General features: G+C 48.5%; 1 protein-coding gene across 3 annotated transcripts in view; it reads right to left on the reverse strand.

The window, feature by feature from the left end:
• The window catches only part of IQCA1 (IQ motif containing with AAA domain 1), a 171,929-nt gene that overhangs the window by 75,727 nt on the left and 75,168 nt on the right, over positions 1-21,034 (reverse strand). For all 3 annotated transcript variants that reach the window (XM_059053485.2, XM_067027217.1, XM_067027215.1), the window contains exons 8-9: positions 17,584-17,706; positions 3,250-3,325 (exon numbers count right to left, since the gene is read on the reverse strand). In XM_059053485.2, the coding sequence (XP_058909468.1) occupies positions 3,250-3,325; positions 17,584-17,706 (199 nt within the window). The remainder of the gene's footprint in view (positions 1-3,249; positions 3,326-17,583; positions 17,707-21,034) is intronic.

The raw sequence follows: 21,034 nt of genomic DNA on the forward strand, positions 1-21,034 counted from the left end.
TCCAGGCAAGGGGAACAGAAAGTACGACAGCCCTGAGGTGGGAGTGTGAGCAGCCTGTGGGAGGAAGAGCACAGGACCCACAGGAGGAGGGTATGAAGTGATCTAGCTTCACGTGGGCTCTTTTGGTTGTTTCTCTGTTCCTCTCCCAATGTCTAGATAATACGCTTATACTACTGCTTCTTTTTTTTTTTTTTTTTTTGGTGGTACGCGGGCCTCTCACTGTTGTGGCCTCTCCCATTGCGGAGCACAGGCTCCGGACGCGCAGGCGCAGTGGCCATGGCTCACGGGCCCAGCCGCTCCGCGGCATGTGGGATCTTCCCGGACTGGGGCACGAACCCGTGTCCCTTGCATCGGCAGGCGGACTCTCAACCACTGCGCCACCAGGGAAGCCCACTACTGCTTCTTGATTCATCAACTTTAGACATGGGCTCCTGACTCCTTGTTAAGGTAGGTGAGAATTTTGCTCTTCTCCACTTTTCTGTCTTTCTCCATGTAGTTACATCAGAGGCCAAGGGAGCCAGGCCTTCCAAATCCCGCGTGTGAGTGTATTGAGATGTACCTGGCACCTAAAACTCCCCACCGGCAGCCCCTCTCGGGACGCCCAGTAGGACAGGCTCCACCAAAATGACGGAGTAACAGGACAATGAAGGGGTGACAGTCAGGGAAGGCAAAGGAAGCCCCAGGAGGACAGCTGGCAGGGCTCCAGAAGGGAGGTATTCAGAAGGAGAGGAGCTGGTCAATTACCTAATGCGTTCGAAGGCCTGGAAAATTATCTCGAAGGTTGGTGATAGACATGCAGAATACGAAACAAAAGACAGTGTGTACAAACCAATACATGAAGTCACGTGAAGTGGTGTCTTAACAAATGGCAGCTATTGTCTGGGACCCAGCCCTGAGTTCCGGGGGCACCACAACCAGGCCTGTGACTTACTGCGATTCCTAGCTGGCTCCATCGGAGAAGGTTGAGGCCAGCCTAACAAGCCATCCAACTTGTGCCACTGTCCCCACCCACCTACTGCCACAGCACCTAGTGTGTTGTGAGCCTGCTGATGGCATGTGCCAGCTCTGTAGCTCCAGGCTAGCATTGCACCTGCACATTGGAGTCAATCAATGCTTGTTGAGTGAATATGTAAGTGAATGGATGCTTCGATAGTGATTGCTTGGCACCGTTGTTTGTTAAAGAGTTGGTATTATCTTGGTGGGAATGTAAGTTGGTGCAGCCACTATGAAGAACAGTATGGAGGTTCCTCAAAAAACTGAAAACAGGGCTTCCTTGGTGGCGCAGTGGTTGGGAGTCCGCCTGCCGATGCAGGGGATGCAGGTTCATGCCCCGGTCCAGGAAGATCCCACATGCCGCAGAGCAGCTGGGCCCGTGAGCCATGGCCACTGAGCTTGCACATCCGGAGCCCGTGCTCTGCAATGGGAGAGGCCACAACGGTGAGAGGCCCGTGTACCGCAAAAAAAAAAACAAAAACAAAAACAAAAAACTAAAAAACAGAGTTGCCATATGATCCTGCAATCCCACTCCTGGACATATAGCTGCACAAAACTGTAATTTGAAAAGATACTTGCACCCCAGTGTTCATTGCAGCACTATTTACAATAGCCAAGACATGGAAACAAATTAAATATCCATCGACAGAGCAACGGATAAAGAAGATGTGGTACATTTATACAATGGAATACTACTCAGCCATAAAAAAGGGATGCAATGATGCCGTTTGCAGCTACATGGATGAACCTAGAGATTACCATACTGAGTGAAGTAAGTCAGAAAGAGAAAGACAAATACCATATGATATCACTTATGGAATCTAAAATATGACACAAATGAACTAATCTTCCAAAGAGAAACAGACTCACAGACATACAGAACAGACTTGTGGCTGCCAAGGAGGTGGCGGGGATGGGGGAGGGTTGGAGTGGGAGTTTGGGGTTAGCAGATGCAAACTATATAGAATGGATACACAACAAGGTCCTACTGTGTGTATAGCACAGGGAACTATATTCAACATCCTGTAATAAACCATAATGGAAAAGAAAAAGAGTTGATGTTCTCCAACGTGAATGATGGCAGGTCTTCTATCAGTAGACCTGATAGAAGATCAGACCTGCTGATGGTGGGTAAGTGAAGTTTACCGCTCCTGCTTGTTATAAACGTAAGTAAGGTGGGAACGAAAACACAAAGCCTTGTGCGTCTTGGGCACCTAATCAATGTTAATTTACCCTGTGACCTCCTTCCTCCCCAATGAAAGCAGTCACTGAATCCTGCTGGGGTCATCCTGTCCCTGTGCTTCTGCCTTCGTTCAGCATCTCAGGTAGAGTGGGACCCTTGCCACTGGTGGTAAATGAAAGGGACTGAGCCCGCTCCCCTTGCCCCTTGCAGTGGAAGTGTGGAGTCTTAACCATTGGACTGCGGGAGGTGGGGGGGAAGTCCATGGACATTCTTATTTTATAGAACCAGCATATCAAACCTGCAACGACTTTTGATATAGTTGCTGAGGATGAGGCTCAATTAGTTGGGGTAAAAACTGTGCATCAATTAAAAATAGATATTAAGTAATTAATAGTAGCGGTGCTGTCCACCTAAGACCAGAATTAGGAAGGAGTAACGCATGTGACTGGAGTTTGGAAATATTCTACTTCACGCCCTCACTGCATTTTTCAGGAATTTCCAAACAACACTGATGGCCAGGGTCACCTTGGCAGGTCCTTCTGTGTTGGGATTTGTGAGGGTGGAGCGGAACCACAGGAATCGGATAATCGTTCCAGTAAAGTATAATGAGAGTGTCTCAAAGACCAATTCATACACTTGCCGGATGAGCCAGATTATACTCTGCTAAGTGCTGAACATGGGAGAAAAGATTTAGGTGTCAGCGTTCAGGCACGAGTCTTAGTCTAATAGGATTAAAACATCTTACTGTACATACGGCATTGATTTTCTGAATTTAAACAATCCAGGGAAAATCCTCTTCCCTTTCATTCCTAGCAAGAGAGTATTCAGCCGAAGTCTTAAGGGCTCAAAACAGAACAGAGTTTAGATTATGTTCCCATCTTGCTCTTTTACCAGTTATATGCCTTGAAGCCACCCAAGGGAATTTTAAAAGAGAGACGGACAGAAGGTCTTGGCTGTGAATTGCATGTTTGCAGCCTCTCATGATTGGGCACCGAATTCTGCCCAACAGAGGCTGAGGCCACACTGGGTGGACAGGGACACCTCGGTCAGCACACCTATTCTGCTAAACTGACCTTTGTATACGTTATTTCCTTCTTCCATCATATGAAGGAAAACACTCGGTGACATTTTCCAGCCCTCACCTTCTTCCTGTGAAAGCAGCATTATACACTTGTTAATTACAGGCAGAGTTTATCTGTCGCGATCGGACAGTAAAAGGCACGTACCTCGTGGTTGCTGTGACTATAGAAAAGCACGTAGACTCTTTTCTGGTTTGTGGGGCGAAGGTCCGGCCCCTCGTCTGCCCACCTGGGCAGTTTCTCTGCTGACCAGTCTGAGCAGGGGGTGCTGTGTCCACCGACCAGGGCGGGGAGGTCTGGAGACTTAGCTCTGCCTTCAGGCTCCCTGGGGTACCCCACCCCGAGGGGTCCTGTCCTCTGATGCTCTGCTCCTTCCTTGCTCTGAAAGCTGATGCCCACCCAAGTCCTGCCGCCTCCTTCGCCACGTTCCCGTGACCCAGATGTGCTGCTACTCTCCGTCTGTGTTCTGCTCCACCACTTGTCAGCTGGTGGTTTGTAGGAGCAGCCGGGCTGCTCCTTTCTTGGCTTGCCTGTCCCCTCCCTGGGCCAGGAAGCCAGTCCTGAGCCCCAGCCTGAGCTGGAGGTCCTGCCAGCCTCCCTGCCCTGGGCCCCCGCTGCACAGAGAGCCTGGCCATGTCTCCCTTGGTCCCAGCTGCCTCTGTGCAGCCAGATCGGAGCCGCAGGGACACCGGCCACTGCAGCCGGAGGGCCTGCCCCGACCCCCAGCAGAAGTCCCCTTTGCCCTACCCCACTAGGGCTGCTCCGCGTCGTGAAGAGCCTTACCTCTCGCAAAGCCCCATCTGAGGTTTCTGGGCAATAATGTTTGTACTGTATTAAGAGTCAGGTGCCTGATGACCAAAACCCTGGTTATATTGTCACCCCACAAAGGGCAAAAGGAAGGATGCTGGTCTGCACGATGTCCGTGAGGAGTTTCCCAAAGCAATCACAGTGCTCTCTGCATGGCTTGAAGGAGCGGCGGCAATAAGGCGGTGCGCGCCTCTGGTGACGCTGGGCACAGGACGTGCCCTCGTTTCTGAGACCCCACGCGCCACGCGCCGTGCTTCGGCAGCGCCCGTGTACCAGATCCCCGCCTACCTCTCACCCCCTGCTCCACGTGGCAGTCGGGAAGACACGTGAAATGAGCTCACGAGAGCCATGGGAGCTCCCAGGAGGAAGTCAGGGTGGCGGAAGGACTCTGACTCCCGCGGGGGTGGGGTGACATGGGAGACCTGCGGGGACCACAGCTCACGAAACACGCGGGGGGCCAACACAGCCTCCTCGCGGGGCCCCCCGCCTTGCAGAGCCGGGGGGAGAACCTGGACCCAGAAATCCTGGGGGCTCCACGCCTATGGAGCAACTGACCCACCTTCCAGGACCCACAGGAAATCAGAGCTCACGGGGGAAGGAGCGCCACTCACTCACAAAGCCCAGGACACCCAGTCATTCGAGAAGAATCAGCCCGGGAAGCTCGGAGAAGGCCAGTGGCGGAAAAAGGCGTGTCCTTGGATGACACAGATGATTCGCGGACAGCAAGGGGCACCTAAAATAGCTCATTAATACTCTCAGAGATATTCCTCATCTCTCTACCCGCCTCTCTCTCTCCAGGTATCACTAAGCATTCACAGATCTTTTGTATTTTGTACTCAGTGCGTTGCTGACGGACGTGCTGGTGGCTCTTTTGGTTTTGGATACTCAGATCTTCCTGTACTTGGCCTCTGGGAGCCCCTGTAGGTGGTGAGTGTGCGCCTGCATATGGGTAGAGGTGGAGGAGGAGGGGGAGGGGAAAGGGAGGGGGAGGAGTGTTGCCCCGGGGAGGGAGCACCGTAGAAGCGCTTTCAGCAGAGGGACCAGTCCATGTGAGTCCATGTGAGTCTGAGCTGGAAGGCTGTGTTGCTTTTGGTAACTGGAAGTTAGCAGGGCAGGGGCGTATGGAACCGGGCTGAGCAGACAGACAGAGAGACAGAGACAGAGACACAGAGAGGGGACGGACTTTGGAAGGCCCAGGAGCCGAGTTCCTCAGAGAGTGTGAACTTGGTCTGAGAGCAGGGCAGCCACCTGGGGGTCCCCGCAGAGCCTGGCATGAATGGATCTGCTTGTCAGGTCATGACTCTGGCTGGAGTACGGGCACAGACTGGGGGGTGTGTGTCAGCGCGCCCACCCATCTCTGACCACAATTCATTTTCCCATCTTCTTCTTCTTAGGTCGGAGGCAAATATCCCCTCCTCTGTGAAGCCTTCCTGGATTCTCCCAGGTTCAAAAGACTCTCCCCTTGCTCAGCAGGATCTGCTTATCCTTCCTGGAGCCTGTTTCTCTGTGCATATTATTGGCTATTTGTGTGCCTGTCTTAGCTGCTCTCTTGGGCTGTGGGCCCCCATGGAGGAGGATTCCATCTTGCTGATGTTTTGTACCCTCTATGGAACCAGCATCAGGCCTGTTCTCTAGGCGTTTAACGCATGTAAGTAAAAATAAGATTTATAGGTCTATTTGTACAGCTTTATGTCTATAATAAATATCAAGTTCTCAAGTGGAGTAAAACACTGTAAGACCAGTTTTGGAAACATCTGATCCCGATTTCACAGAATGACAGCAGACGTTAGCAGTTCCCACGACTTTCCACGTGATAATGACATAACTGGCCGTCACAGGAGACACCTTTTAACCAGAGAGAAAGCACGATGGAACACGTCTGCTTTCCTTTTTAGAGATACTTCTTCCTTTGGTCAGTAGTTTATTGGACATATCCTTTCCTTTGGTTGCTGTTTTAAACACTTCATATCTTGCTCATTTTGACAATTATTGGGAGAGAGAAATTCCACCAGGAGGTTTTACCCTCTCAATTCCAAAGTCACTTTTTTTTTTTTCTGAGTCTTTCACTGTGAAGCGGTCATACAAGTACAGTTGCACCTGTCAATGGTGCCCGCCTTGACCAACATCCCTTTCTGATGGAAGCTTCTTGGGCACAACCTCCAGCTCAGCCAAGTGGCTGGAGGGCGTTCTAACCAGAGAGACGTGCCTCTCCTGGAGCAGCCTGACCCCAAGGAGCTGGACTGGCCAGCCACATTGGCTGTCTCTGCACTGGCGTGGGGACACACGGGGGGACCGGCCAGCTGGCAGCAAGGTGAGAACGTGGGTCCCAGCCACCATACGGCCTTCTTTAGAGAAGGGGGTGGACAGAGGAGCTGGTCCCGGTGGACCTGGGTCCTGCAACTCCCAGCTCCAGCCCACGCCTGCCAGGTCCTGAGCCCTCCACGCGCCCTGGCTCCGTCTCCTCACTGTCTGCTGACCTGAGTGAGCTGGTGTTGCCACCCAGTAGGCCCAGTGAGTCCCAATAAGAGACAGGTCTTAGATACGTCCAGCCTTTCCGATCGTTCAGAAATGTTATAAATATCACTGAGGAGCTGCTCTGTGCAGCTGCCGGCCAGGGATGTCCAGAGAGGGGGGCTGGCTCCCCCCAGCTCCTCCTGCGAGCTAATGCCACAGCCATGTTGCACATTTTGCAAAAATGCTTATTAACTGTAGAAAAGACACCATTGCAACAATGCGATAAAGATTTTAAAAATCCGAGGAAGTAATCCGCTGCATCACCGTCACGTTTGTCCAATGAACCTTTCGTTTTTCTTTTTCTTTATTTATATGCATAGGTGATGTCTGTCGGTTACAGCATAACTATAATGATAAAAAAGTTTTGCCAGCTGAGTAGCTGAAACATAGTATTAACTTTTAATTCATATGCCTTCTTTTGGTGCCACTGAACTTTATTTTGTCTTGAGGTTTTTTTGTGTGTGTGCGTGGGGGGGGGGCTAGTTTACCAGCTTTATGACCTTATCTTGTTTACTTGTAAATATTTCCTGAGCACTTACCGCATGTGGAAATTTCTGGGTGCTGGGGTTACAAGGGTGCATCCTTCAGGCTCTACCTTTGGGGCCTGCCTCTGGGATCTCCTGCACTGGGATTCGCAGACTCTCACTGACGGTGCCTTGGGACACCCCTTGATGTCACACCACCATCTCTCTTCCTGATATCTGCCGGTGTCACCTCTTACCGGGTGACTCCTGGGTCCTGAGCTTCCCCGTGACTGTGCATGTCAGATACATATTTTCCCCCATGGAAACTGGGGGTCGCCTTCCCATCCCCCTCCTCCAGTGCAGCCCAGCCCCTTGCCCTCTGGCCTGTCTGCTCAGGCAAGCAAGACCTTGGATAGCCCTGGCCCACATTCCGACACTCACTTCTTCCAGAGGCAGCCCAACTCCACTGTTAGAAAACACTTTCTTTCTACTTAACCCAGAGGAGAGCATAAAAGAAAAGACCTCCAGTACCCCAGTTCTACCCCAGACCAAGGAAAAGAGAATCTCCTCGAATGGGGCATGGACATTTTCTTAGAACCAGCCCATCCTGTGCGATTCTAATCAACCGCTAGAGCAAGGATCACTGGTTAACAGAAGCCCTCTTTCCATCAGCTGAGGCCCGGTTAGTCCTCCGGGGGTGTCAGAGAATCCAAACCCTCGTCAAGCCCAAAGTCAGCTCACGGTGAAATCTTCTTGGCTCCTTTACCTACATCTCAGAAAGAGGCTTCCAGATAGTTCCACCTCCCGGTTCTCTCCTATGGACGGATATGTTCTAGTCAGCCAGGCTCCCAGTTAAGGATTGGTGCTGGTCTAATGGTTATAGGCAGAGCCATGGTCAGCTTCCTTCTTGGCCTGAACGTGAAGGTGGCCGGCCTTCTGGACGTTTCCATCACACCACGAGTCAGACAGCTGACAAGTCCTCCTGACTTTTCCATGTATGTCCCATGTAGATGGGTTTCTCCTACCTTGAGATTGTACTGATGGTTTTGTATTTTTATTGCTAATAAATGTCAATTTCTTACCTTTGGTCTCTTAACTGACGTTATGTTCCCGGAGGGCAGTGTCTATTAGTCTCCTTCTTTTTTTTTTTTTTTTTGTGGTACGCGGGCCTCTCACTGCTGTGGTCTCTCCCGTTGCGGAGCACAGGCTCCGGACGCGCAGCCCCAGCGGCCACGGCTCACGGGCCCAGCCGCTCCGCGGCATGTGGGATCCTCCCGGACCGGGGCACGAACCCGCGTCCCCTGCATCGGCAGGCGGACCCTCAACCACTGAGCCACCAGGGAAGCCCCGTCTCATTCATTTTATGTCTCCATTGCCTTCCACACTTGCTGATCCACCAAATAGACAAGAGAGTCGTGTTCTCACCTCCCAGCCTCACTCAGAGCGTGGAGTCACGGGCTATCTGTCCTCTGCATGGTCGCACCTGGTGCCATGATCTGTGGTCTGTGGCATCTGGCTTTCTTCTCTTTTTGCAAATTAAGCCATTGCCACAGCTCCGGCCTCTGGGCCGCTCTTTCTCCAGGATGCCTCAAACAGCACATCTAGCAGCAGTGAGATGTGCCTGCCTGGGCTCTCGGTCCCACTAGGAAGCTCAGCCACACGCAGATTCTTTTCGGGCAGCTGGCTATTCTCAGATCAGCTCCCCACTTTGTCATGATCCAATCCATCATAAATCATTAAGGACAAAGCAGTTTCTTAGTAAGAATAAACTGGTGGACATCCCTCGATTTGATTTTTAGAACATATTTATAACGTCAGTGTACTGAAACTGACAATTTTTAGTAAGTTACCATCTGTTGTGTGACACTGGTCCTTATACAACACAAATATTTTCCTTAATCATCATCAATGAGATAGCGATACAGAGAAAAATGCAAAGGATTCCAAAAGATTTTTCACTGTCAAATGTCGTATCCTAGGTATTTGTCTTGGTGAAGTTAGGAGAGCGGACAGAGGTAAACGGTGTGCCTGCCCACGCCCCTCCCCAAATGTTAACCATTAGGATCATTTCTAGCCTGGCTTAAAGAGGGACTCAGATGAACAGAAGCCCCGTTGAAATTTTCTATTAGCCAACGTGTGCATCTGAAGTGGTCTGTGGGTGGAGGGACGGACGGCACTTCACATTAGTGGGTAAGTGTCAAATTTCAAGTAGGGTCACATCTGTTCCTTTTTTTTTTTTTTTTTTTTTTAATTTTTTCGGCTACACCATGTGGCATGTGGGATCTTAGTTCCCCGACCAGGGCTCGAACCCGTGCTCCCTGCAGTGGAAGCGCTGTCTTAAACACTGGACCTCTTGGAAAGTCCCTGTTCTGTTCTTTAAATGGGGGTATGTGTTTCAGCATATACCTATTAGCATACAAGTCCAAATGTCAGGCTGATCATTTGTGGCTTTCAGATGATCTGATGGTTCCCTTAGGCTCTCTGTCCTGGGGGTAGGAGTGAGGTTGCTGTGACTGTGAAGAAGCTGATTACTTCCCACTGAGCTGAGAGTGAAATTATAATCCGCTTTTAGATCCAGAAGTGGAAAAATCAGCCCAGAAGCTATCATCATTAAAAACTGCCTTTTAAAATAAAAGTGCATGAAAGTAATGTGATATCTCATGAAATTTGACTTGTAAAAATACTTCATCATCTCATAGCTGTTTTCAAGCTTGCATTTAGAATGTCATTTGCCTTTTCTGCTCTCACATTCCATTGAGACTGGAGAATCAGTTACTCAACCTTTTTGGCCTTCCCACATGAAAGACGTATGGCAGATCTGACAAAACCTACAATTTGAAATCTAAAAACGTATAGCCATGTCCTCAATACATCTGTCCCAATTTTCTCTGCGGATATCTAGGTTTAATTTTTGTCAGAAGGAGCTTCCTGGCTATTATTGTGGAATATACTACTTTCTCCCTCGGGCCATCCAGACCGCCAGCTCATCTCTTTCCCCAGCCCACTCACACATAAAGAAATTTCTGGAAGGATATATACACCGACATGTTAACGACCATTAACTTTGGGTCATGGGTGCAAGGGCAACTTTTATTTATTTTTCTCTTTCTGCTAATCAGTGATTTTTTTCTCCCCGCTCCATTGAACACGTACTGCTTGAGTGACGTTATGTATTGCTTGATATGCTCATTAGATGAGCCTCTGCAGGGTAGGGCCAGGCCAGCAAAGGAATCCTGGGATCCTCCCGTCTTTAGTGCCTACTTCTCCTGGAAGGAAATCTCTATGACCTTTCCAGAAAGTCGCAGTTTGGGAAATCAGGGTCCAGAGAACACAGTCCACCTGGATCAGTCTGGTTCTGGTCCAGGCTACACCCAGCTGGCGGGGGTGGGACGGTTGTAGCAACTGAAGCCCGAGACGGTCCCAGTGGAAGTGGGCTCCCCACCCGCCTGTTGCCTTTGCATGTACCTCGCCGTGTGCTTCTTAGCTGAGCAGTGTCACACCAATTTCAAACTTGCTTCCTGTTATACTGAGAAAACAGAGGCCATTTGAATACGATGGTCTCCCCTTCTCCACACTCTTCTCATTTCTTCAAATGCCTGTGCTTCTCCTGGCTTCTCCTCTGCCGCTCTTTGCTGCAGACAAACCTTGTCTTACTCTATTTGGCATCACCTCCGGACAATTTTAAGCTCTCCCAGGCCGCGGGCACTTTTCCCTTTGTCCCGGTACGTTTACAGTTCTTCCCCACCTTAAAGTCCTCTCTCGACTTAAGTCATCGTTTTGCAGCTTCTTGAAGGAGGTATATGTCCACCAGCTGCCCACATGTCTCAGCAGCGCCTCCTGCCTGCCTGTCATCCGCCTTCTGCAACCCTGGCTCCGCTTTCCTGAAAGAGTCCCAGGGATGTCTCATCACCACGCTTTCTTTCTCAAGCTTCCTCCTTGACTTTTCTGCGGCATTTGACACCAGTGGTCCCTTCTCTTTAAAGAATTTCCTGACTCTGCCTCCATCGTATTCTTAGTTTTCACTTCTCATGGTGAATGGACTGAGGAGAACAGAAGGAAAACGTTCCCTTCCTCCTAGAAATTTACCCAGGTGGAAAATTAAATAGGATCGTCATTGTGTTGAATTTCTCCCTGCCGCCAGGCTGTTTCCATCTCCCTGGGTGGTTTCACCTCCTCCCCCTGCCCAGATAGATGGATGTAATCCAGATACTCCAACGTATACCCACACTGATTTTCCTAAAACCCACCCATCCTCCCGCCTTCACTAGGGTTTCCTGCACAGGGGCAACTCCCGCATCTGTACCATGTCTTCACCCCACCTGAGTTCGTGCTGAACCTCCAGCTGATTGTCAGACATCTACCTGGATGTCCCACCATCAAGGTTCTGAAGCCAGTTTCTGTTGCTCAAGACGCTTGGAAGCCACCTCAACTCCTGGTCTCCTCCTCCTCCTCGAACACCCAGTCCACCGGGCTGGTCATCCTGTGCCGTATCTCCTGCATCTTTTCCATGTTTTTCCATCCACCACTTCCACCCTAGGGTCCTCACCTGAGTACTTCCTCATTCCTTCAGAAATAAATACTGCCCAGCTCCTGAGTTTCAAGCACTGTTAGGAGTGCTGATCAGAATTGCACTGGAGTCCTGTCACTCTGGCTGCTGCGGGAAGAAGAGGTTGCACGTGCAGGACGGGAGGTGGGGCATCGGCCAGGAGATTTTGTTCCCCTGAGATGAGGAGATGTGCGTAGACTCCTGTGGCTCTCCTGAGATGCCACCCCCTCTGGGAAGCCTCCACCTTTTCCAATGCTTATGGAGCCTCACTCTCTTCTGAGTCTGCAGTGCTTCTCTTGGCCCTTCCCTTATACAACCCAATTGGTCCTTTCTGTATGCAGTGGTTTTTGAGCTTTTTAGAGGGAAGAATCCTTTGAAAACACAAAGAGAACCCATACACCTTCTTCCCAGGAGAAATGCATCTCGCATAATTCCGTACAATTTCAGGGTGTGTATCCATAGGGTCCGTGTTCCCTGGGTTAAGAGCCCCTGCCTCTACAGCCCAGAAGCCTCTCACTTCCTTATATCCCCTCTCTTACTGCACTTCAGTGGACACAGAAGATGCTCAGTATGTGTATTTCCATAATGAAATCCTTATTCCTGATAGCAGCCTCTGGAAACCCATGACACTCACTTTTCCATCTGTGTGAAGTAGTGCAAAATTGGGTTTGAAATACTCTAAAATTATATAAAAGCGTGGTTGGCTCCACGGTTCAACGTGGAGCGCGTCCTTGGGTCAAGGGGCACTGGGGTCAGAGCGGCTGGGTGGCACTGCAGACAAACAAGAGCTTTTCAAGCTAATCGTGCTGCATATGGGTAGGTCCAAGGATCTTTCCAGAAGAACTGAGCACCAAGTCAAGTCATTTTATGGCTGGAGGAAACTTACAGAAGTCTCCTTAGTATTCGCGAGGTCATGTGTTATGGGCAGGACACAACCACTGAAAGTAGTTCCAAATGGTGGAACATACGGAACATTGAAAAACAAGAAAGAGAAAAGAATTGTAGGGATGGATTACAGAGTGCTCTTTTTCTGTATTTTTGTTTCTAAAGCCAACATGAGGTCCAGAGTGAGGCAAATAAAATTACGTTGCTGTTGAAAGCATATTTGCAGAGATTGCTGTTGGTCTGCAGAAAATGTCCTTCTGGCACCAGCATCTCCTCTATCAAAGCCCTCGTTTAAGGGGGTCTCCTTCTCTGCAATCCTCCGTACTTTTAGAGATGGATTTAAAACCAAAGATTTAAAAGAAAGACATTTTTTTTCTTACTGTTGAATTTTAAGAATTCTTTATATATTCTAGATACAAATTATTTGTCAGATATATAATTTGAAAATATTTTCTCCTAGTCTATAGCTTGTCTTTTCAGCCTCTTCACAGGGTCTTCTCTGTCCATCTTCTCTCTGCAGAAGTCTCTGCCAGGCCCCCCAAGGGATCACTCATTGCCTGCTGCAGCCTTTCCGGGTTCGACACACTGCATACCCTATCCTGGCCTCCTGTCATCCATGCTCTGAAGTTGTCCTCTGCTTCTGTGGCTTGGAGATTGCCTGGAACACTGCCTCTGCCCAGCCTTCTAATCCACTCAACCTCCAGGCCCCTGCCAACAGCTACTCCCTGGATACTTATGCTCCTTTGCAAACGCGTCCCAGTTCAGCTCCACCCCTGCCCAGTTCAGCTCCCCTTCTACTCAGTTCAGCTCCCGCTCTGCCCAGTTCAGCTCCCCCTCTGCCCAGTGCTGTTTCTCTCCCTCCCTCCCTTGCAGGTGATGTTCCCCCAAAACCACCTGCATGTTCTCCATCTCAGTGTTTCCAGGGAACCCATAGACCACCTATTGCCCTACTGATCTATCTGCACCCCTAAAATTCGAACCTGTTCCAGAAAATAAAACCAAAACCAGAACGACAGCTCACTCGATACTTGATTTTAAAATCCTCCTCCACCTGGCAAGATAATTTTGAAGCAGTGCCTAAGAAAAGGGACAACTGGAAGAATTTCAATTTTATTCTAAGCATCTCTTCCTCTAAATATGCATGAGTGAGTTTGACACTTGCAAATTAAAATTCACTGTTAGTGAAGCTTGTTCCATAAAAATCTGAAACTATCTGCTACACAATCTGGTCTTTGTTGAGTGATAGTGTTTTATTAACTAGCTATTAAATAGTCACTTAATGATGAATGGTTTTGGACAAAAAAGCAAAGTTTGAGTACATCAGCATTTATGAAGTAGTTGTGAATGATGGGGAAAATCCTTCAGAGTTACTTAGAAATGAATTTATAAGGAAAGTACAGGTCTATACAGTGAAAATGTGATTATTAAAATGTGAAATGTTAATCTCTACGAAAACTTGATACAATTAAATGATGTTGGTATGTTTCTTATAGATCAGATTACCTTTTCCATTGACTTTTAAAGTCTTATTCTAAAATCATTCCTAAAGAATCAGGAAGCATTCCTGAGACTAGCTATTCAAATCCTTGTGTGGAAATTAGTATTTTGACCTGTAGAAAAAGACATCTATTATTCATCTTGGTTAGAGGGTAAGGCAGGAAACAGAGGAAACGAGTTTTGTTTAACTTGCAGATACTGACTCACCCCTAACTCTAACCCCTAACCACGACAGCAGAGCTTTATGGTTATTCTTTGAGTATTTTTATAACACTTGGTCATCTCTCAATTGCCAGCCCCATATATATAGTCAGAAAACTTGGGAAAGACCTCATATAAAAACATCTGAATATTTCAACTAATCTCCATAAAGGGAAAATAGACCCTTTTAAAAATATCACAAAGGTAACAAGGTCGAAAGCTTTGTAAGTCCATGAGACAGAGCAATAGCTGGTCCCTTGGGAGGGGTTCCCTGGAAACAGTGAGATGGAGAACGTGCATGTGCTTGGGAACATCACCCGTAAGGGAGGGAGGGAGAGAAGCGGCACTGGACAGAGGGGGAGCTGAACTGGACAGAGGGGGAGCTGAACTGGACAGAGGGGGAGCTGAACTGGGCAGAGCGGGAGCTGAACTGGACAGAGCGGGAGCTGAACTGGGCAGAGGGGGAGCTGAACTGGACAGAAGGGGAGCTGAACTGGACAGAAGGGGAGCTGAACTGGGTAGAGTGGGAGCTGAACTGGACAGAGCGGGAGCTGAACTGGGCAGAAGGGGAGCTGAACTGGGTAGAGGGGGAGCTGAACTGGACAGAGCGGGAGCTGAACTGGGTAGAAGGGGAGCTGAACTGGACAGAAGGGGAGCTGAACTGGACAGAGCGGGAGCTGAACTGGACAGAGCGGGAGCTGAACTGGGCAGAGGGGGAGCTGAACTGGGCAGAGCGGGAGCTGAACTGGACAGAGCGGGAGCTGAACTGGGTAGAAGGGGAGCTGAACTGGGTAGAAGGGGAGCTGAACTGGACAGAGCGGGAGCTGAACTGGACAGAGCGGGAGCTGAACTGGACAGAAGGGGAGCTGAACTGGGTAGAGTGGGAGCTGAACTGGACAGAGCGGGAGCTGAACTGGGCAGAAGGGGAGCTGAACTGGACAGAAGGGGAGCTGAACTGGACAGAGCGGGAGCTGAACTGGACAGAGCGGCAGCTGAACTGGGCAGAGCGGGAGCTGAACTGGACAGAAGGGGAGCTGAACTGGACAGAGGGGGAGCTGAACTGGACAGAGCGGGAGCTGAATTGGACAGAAGGGGAGCTGTACTGGGTGGAGGGGGAGCTGAACTGGGTGGAGGGGGAGCTGAACTGGACAGAAGGGGAGCTGAACTGGGTGGAGGGGGAGCTGAACTGGACAGAGGGGGAGCTGAACTGGGCAGAGTGGGAGCTGAACTGGACAGAGGGGGAGCTGAACTGGGATGCAATTGCAAGAGAGTGGTAGCCGATCCCACAGGGAGCCCAGGAGCTAGGAGAACCCTTCAGAGTTGTCCTGGGAGGTGAGGGTCTGGGTCTTTGTACCCTGACGTGACTATCGTTTTCTTTTGTCTAAGATCATGCTATTTCTTCATTTCATTTCATTTATTTATTTATTTGTTTGTTCTTTTATTTTTGGCTGCAACGTGCAGGCCTGTGGGATCTCAGTTCCCCGACCAGGGATTGAACCCGTGCCCCATGCAGTAGAAGCGCATACTCTTAACCACTGGACCGCCAGGGAGCTCCCTAACATGACTGTCCTTGAAGGCCCGTGCCCCGTGGCGGCGGCTCACTTCACTTGAAGAACCCCCTGGACCCTGAACAGTTCCTGGGGAGGGACTAAGTGTGAGGGGTCAGCACCGCATCCTGGGTAGCTGGGGACTGAGCCCCTTGGCCCCGAGGGGACATCAGAGGGGCCCCATTCAGCATCCACTACAGTGGAGTGGGCTGTGCTCAGAATGAGCGGGGAGGGGTCTCTCTTCTTGTGTCCGCACAGCAGAACAATGGAACACAGTTAGAATGGGCAGGACAGCGGGGGCAGGTGCTTGATTTCCACACGTCGCCGTGCAGGTGTGACCACTGGAAAGGGACCCCCGCCTGCAGTGTCGGCCTCAGTCAGGCCAAAGGATTTTAAACAAGAGGCTGGCTTTTATCACTTGCATTTTCGTGGACTTCGGGTACTGACATTTTATATTCACCATCACCCCCTCTCCCTTGTTCACAACTTCTGCCTCCTTGGTCCAATCACTCCTGGACTCCGTAGCCCGTCCAATTTCTCTCTCACTGCGATGCATCCAAAAGTCCCAGATGCATCTACCAGACCCCAGCGAGTTGCTTCTCCCACAGAGAAATTCGCGAGTCTGAGCGTCCGTGGGAACCCTCAGAACACGAGGAGCATGGCCACGGCTACCCGAGCTGGAGCTGGGCCTCGGCTCTGGGACAGTCACGGAGCGACACAGCCTTTCAGGACCCACTCTGATTCAGATCAGGGTTTCGGCCACCTGGGAAGCAATATCTGTCTGGGCCAGCCGCTACAGTGAACATATTCAGGTTTTTGGATGACGCTAGCTTTCAGCCTGAATTCCATTTCCCAAAGAAGGAGTTTATGCGGAGAGAACCACCACCCTGGCAGTGGTGTCTCCAGATGTTTGAGGGTGAAAACCCCTCCGATCGCACCCAGGACAGCAGCAAACCCCCTGCCCGCCCACCACCCAGCAACCCCATTGCACAGGACATGTCTAGCCCGCAGTAACTCTGAACTCTGCTTTCCTTTGGGTAGTAGGAATCAAGTCCTGTTAAAACAGGTCCAAGATGTCGACGTAAAGTGATAAATTGAAACAAACACACTTTGGTGAAAGCAGACACAATTATTTTGACTTTGTAGTGGTCACTTAGTTTGCCAAGAACTGTTCCTTATCTCTACCCTTGAGAAAAGATGAGTGGAATCATTTATCTTGAAGAATGAAAATTCAAAGCTATCACATTTGTGAATAATGTAAAGTATCTGAGTTGTTGAAACCACTCCTTATCCTAATAGGTATGTATGAGTCATAGAAAAGATGGCAACTGTTGACCAACATGAAAAAAAAATGAAGATGTGGCACATATATACAATGGCATATTACTCAGCCATAAAAAGGAACGAAATTGGGTCATTTTTAGAGACGTGGATGGACCTAGAGGCTGTCATACAGAGTGAATAAGTCAGAAAGAGAAAAACAAGTATCGTATATTAACGCACATATATGGAAATATGGTACTAGAAAAATGGTACTGATGAACTGGTTTGCCTGACAGAAATAGAGACACAGATGCAGAGAACAAACGTATGGACATCAAGGGGGGAAAGTGGCGGGGGGGGTGGTGTGGGATGAATCGGGAGACTGGGATTGACATATACACGAATATGTATAAAATAAATAACAAATAAGAAAAAAAGGTGTCAGCTTTCATTAAAAAAAAAAGAAGAAAAAAAAAACAGCTGGTAGATAGCATGGTTCCCAAGGAAACGAGTGACTATAGTCTCAACAAATTTGAGATTATTCCACAGATTCAAAGCAAAAAAGCAAAAAAATCCCCAATTTCTAAAATTCCAAATACCTTACCTTATTTTTTTCCTTTGTTTCTTTCTTTTCCTTTGCTTTTTTGCCTTTTTTGGGTTTCTCTTCCTTTTTCTTCTTTTTGTTTTTTTCCTCCTCTTCTTGGCTTGCAATAATATCCTCAATAACCTGGTAAAAAACAAATCATTGTGGCATTTTCGTAGAGTTGGATCGAGATGAGGACTATCTTTCCTGTCTGGAAGGGAGTATTTGCGCCAGTGCCCCTCCTCCGCCCTGCTCTGGGCCCACAGACGGAGCCCTCCTAGCGTCACTGGGCTCCCTGCTGCCACCTGCCTTTGGCTGCATTCATCAGTGCAGGCAGCAGTGGGACGTTGGGGGGCAGATAGAGAGAGAGGGGGGACATCTCTGAACCATTCCCCGCGGGTTCAGAGCTGCTCTGGCTCCCAGGGGTTCCACGAACACCAGGAGAGGTCTCAGCTCCGTCAGCATCTCAGCTGCAGCCCAAGTACACCTCTTCCCCAAATCCCAGCCAAGAACTGTTGCCGTGTCCTGCTTGGACTCCATATATGATCATGCAGCTCTCCTCAGAGTTGGTGTCTTTCACCTGTGATTTAACTTGTATTTCCTATGAAAATCCATTTGTTCTCCTAAAATTTAAAATATTGGTTAAAAAATACCTGGTTCACGTAGGATTAGCGTCACTGGAGAATTGGTGGAAGTTTGTAAAAAGCTATATAATTCCCTTCAATACAGCAGGTATTTACTGAGCTCTCTCCCACTGTGAATTCTGGGAGGTCGGATGGCGACCGTGATGGGACACATACCCCTGTCTGACCCTTGGGCTCTGCTCATCAGGGGTCACGTGACTGAGACGAGCAGCGTAACCTCTCTGAGCCTCAGTTTCCTCCGCTTTAGAATGACGTCAACACGTCCATCCACGGCGCTAACGATCGCCAGGCATGGCTCTAAGAGCTTCACAAAGACGAGCTCATTTACTGCCGAGCACAGCCCACGGGTGGAAGCTGCTATCGACCCGTTTTATCGATGAGGGAAATGGGGCACCAAGCGTTCAGTCACAGGGTCAACACACACAGCTAGTAAGGGGCTTAAGCTGGGATTCAAACAGGTGCTAACCAGGATGACCTGCATAACGTAGAAAGTAAAGAGGCAAGATGCCGAATGATATCTCTAAATTTATCCTTCAGTGTGAAATGCATCTAGTGAAACAAGAAAAGATGATACTTGACGGTTACAGTTTCAGGATACATTCATACATAGTCAGAGTGTAAGAAATGTAAGGGAATGATAAACACCAGATTCAGTACAGTGGTTATTTCTGGAGAGCAAGGTATGCGCTTAAAAAAAGGGCTAATATCATTTCACCCCTAGTGTGTTGTACTAAACCATCCTCCTGGGATCAAGTCTACTTTGATTATGCCTTACTGTGATTTACTAAAATGCTGAAGCTTATTTTCTAGTATTGTATTTTTGAATTTATAGCTATGTTGTTTTTAGGAGCTTACTTCATACCTTTAAAAGTGTTCAAAACAGCTTTATCATGAACAAAGCAGACTATTTAGGCACCATCTGGACTTAAAAAAAAATAAACTATACTCATGTGTCTAACTCCACAGCAGCCTGAGGCTCAGCCATCCCCTAGGCTCTAATGAAGATTTTGCAGGGGTGGGGGGCGCGGAGCGAGGGGGCACTGGGGAGGTGAGGTGACGTATATGTTGTGTACATTATTTGGTAATAAAAAGGGTGTCTTTAGATAGGATTAAAATCCCTTGTTATCAGAATAGCAATGTTTTCCTTGGGGATCAGGCTCACCTCCCCTCATAGAAGCAAACTGTGTGTGGCTGTCAGGACTTTCATGCTCTGGTGCACTTATGGAAAATGGACATGTTTTGGTTCTCGGAAGTTTGGAAACTTTCAGAAACTTGAATATATATATATATATATACACACACATATGCATCTGAAAAGAGGATAAAATCCTTATTTGTGAAGCATAAAATTCAGTGTATCGATTGCATCAACAGCATTGTTTATTTCCTCTAGATCTTTACCCAGTTTATTTACTATTTTGAATAGATAAAACATTTACACCACCCACACTTCAGAAGTTACAAAAGAGCACGTAGTGAAATGTTTCCTTATTTGACCATTCTCCTACCAGTGGAAATGAAGGTTATTTCCAATATTTGGCTATTACCCACAAAGCTGCCATCAACGCATGCAGATGTCATTTTGCAAGTGTGCGAGCACACCTGCAGGATAATTCCCACAGGAGCAGCGCTGGACCACGTGCACAAACGTGTATAACACCATCAAACGGCCTCCGCCGGGTTCTGCCGATTTGCGCTTCTGCCAGCGATGTGGGCAACTACGCGTTTCCCCACGTGCTCACCAACACGGCGCTTATGTTTGTTTGCCAGCTGAATGGGTGAAAAATGGCATGTTGCTGTCTTTGTTTCAGTTTTTTTTTTTTTTTTTTTGTGGTATGCGGGCCTTCACTGTCGTGGCCTCTCCCGTTGCGGAGCACAGGCTCCGGACGCGCAGGCTCAGCGGCCACGGCTCACGGGCCCAGCCGCTCCGCGGCACGTGGGAGCCTCCCGGACCAGGGCACGAACCCGTGTCCCCTGCATTGGCAGGCGGATTCTCAACCACTGCGCCACCAGGGAAGCCCCGGGGTTCTTTTTTTAGGTGTCAATATGAAATTTATTTTGCTTGTGCTCTTCAACTATAGCAAAACCTCCCCAAATTAGAGGTGCACTTTTGTGCTTATTAAGTCAGCCATCACGTTTTTGGTAAACTAAGGGGACTGAAGGTCAAATCTGGCCTGCTAACCTGTTTTATTTTTCTTTTGGAAAATACATGTATAACTTTATTGAGGCATATTTTACATTTTTTACATTTACCCATTTCAAGTGTACAACTCAATCATTTTTTAGTAAATGTATCAAGTTGTGCAACCATCACCATAAACCACTAAGATCCCCTCATGTCCATTAACTGTTAATCTGTCTTCCCTCTCCTGCCCTTCTCCCCAGGCTCTAATCAACTTTCTGCTTCCATAGATTTACTCTTTTTGGACATTTCGTATGAACAGAATTGTATACTATGTGGTCTCTCATGTCTGGCTTCTTTCACTGTGCACCATGCTTTTGAGGTTCACCCAAGTTATACCATGTATAAAGTGTTTGTTCCTTTTTTATTGCTGAATAATATTCCATTGCATGGATATACCACATTTCACCTACCCATTCACCAACTGACGGATATTTAGGTTGTTTCAAAATTTTGGCTATTATGAGTACTGCTCCTACAATTTTTTTTGGCATGGACATATATTTTCATTTCTCTTGGATAAAGTCCTAAGAGTGGAAATGCTGAATCATTTGGTAAATTTATATTTAACTTTTAAAAAATAGACAAACTGGTTTTCCAAAGTGGCTGCATCATTTTACATCCCCACCAGCAATGTAGGGGATTG

The sequence above is a fragment of the Kogia breviceps genome, chromosome 2 (assembly GCF_026419965.1).
Source record: "Kogia breviceps isolate mKogBre1 chromosome 2, mKogBre1 haplotype 1, whole genome shotgun sequence".
In the NCBI taxonomy this organism is placed as follows: domain Eukaryota; kingdom Metazoa; phylum Chordata; class Mammalia; order Artiodactyla; family Physeteridae; genus Kogia; species Kogia breviceps.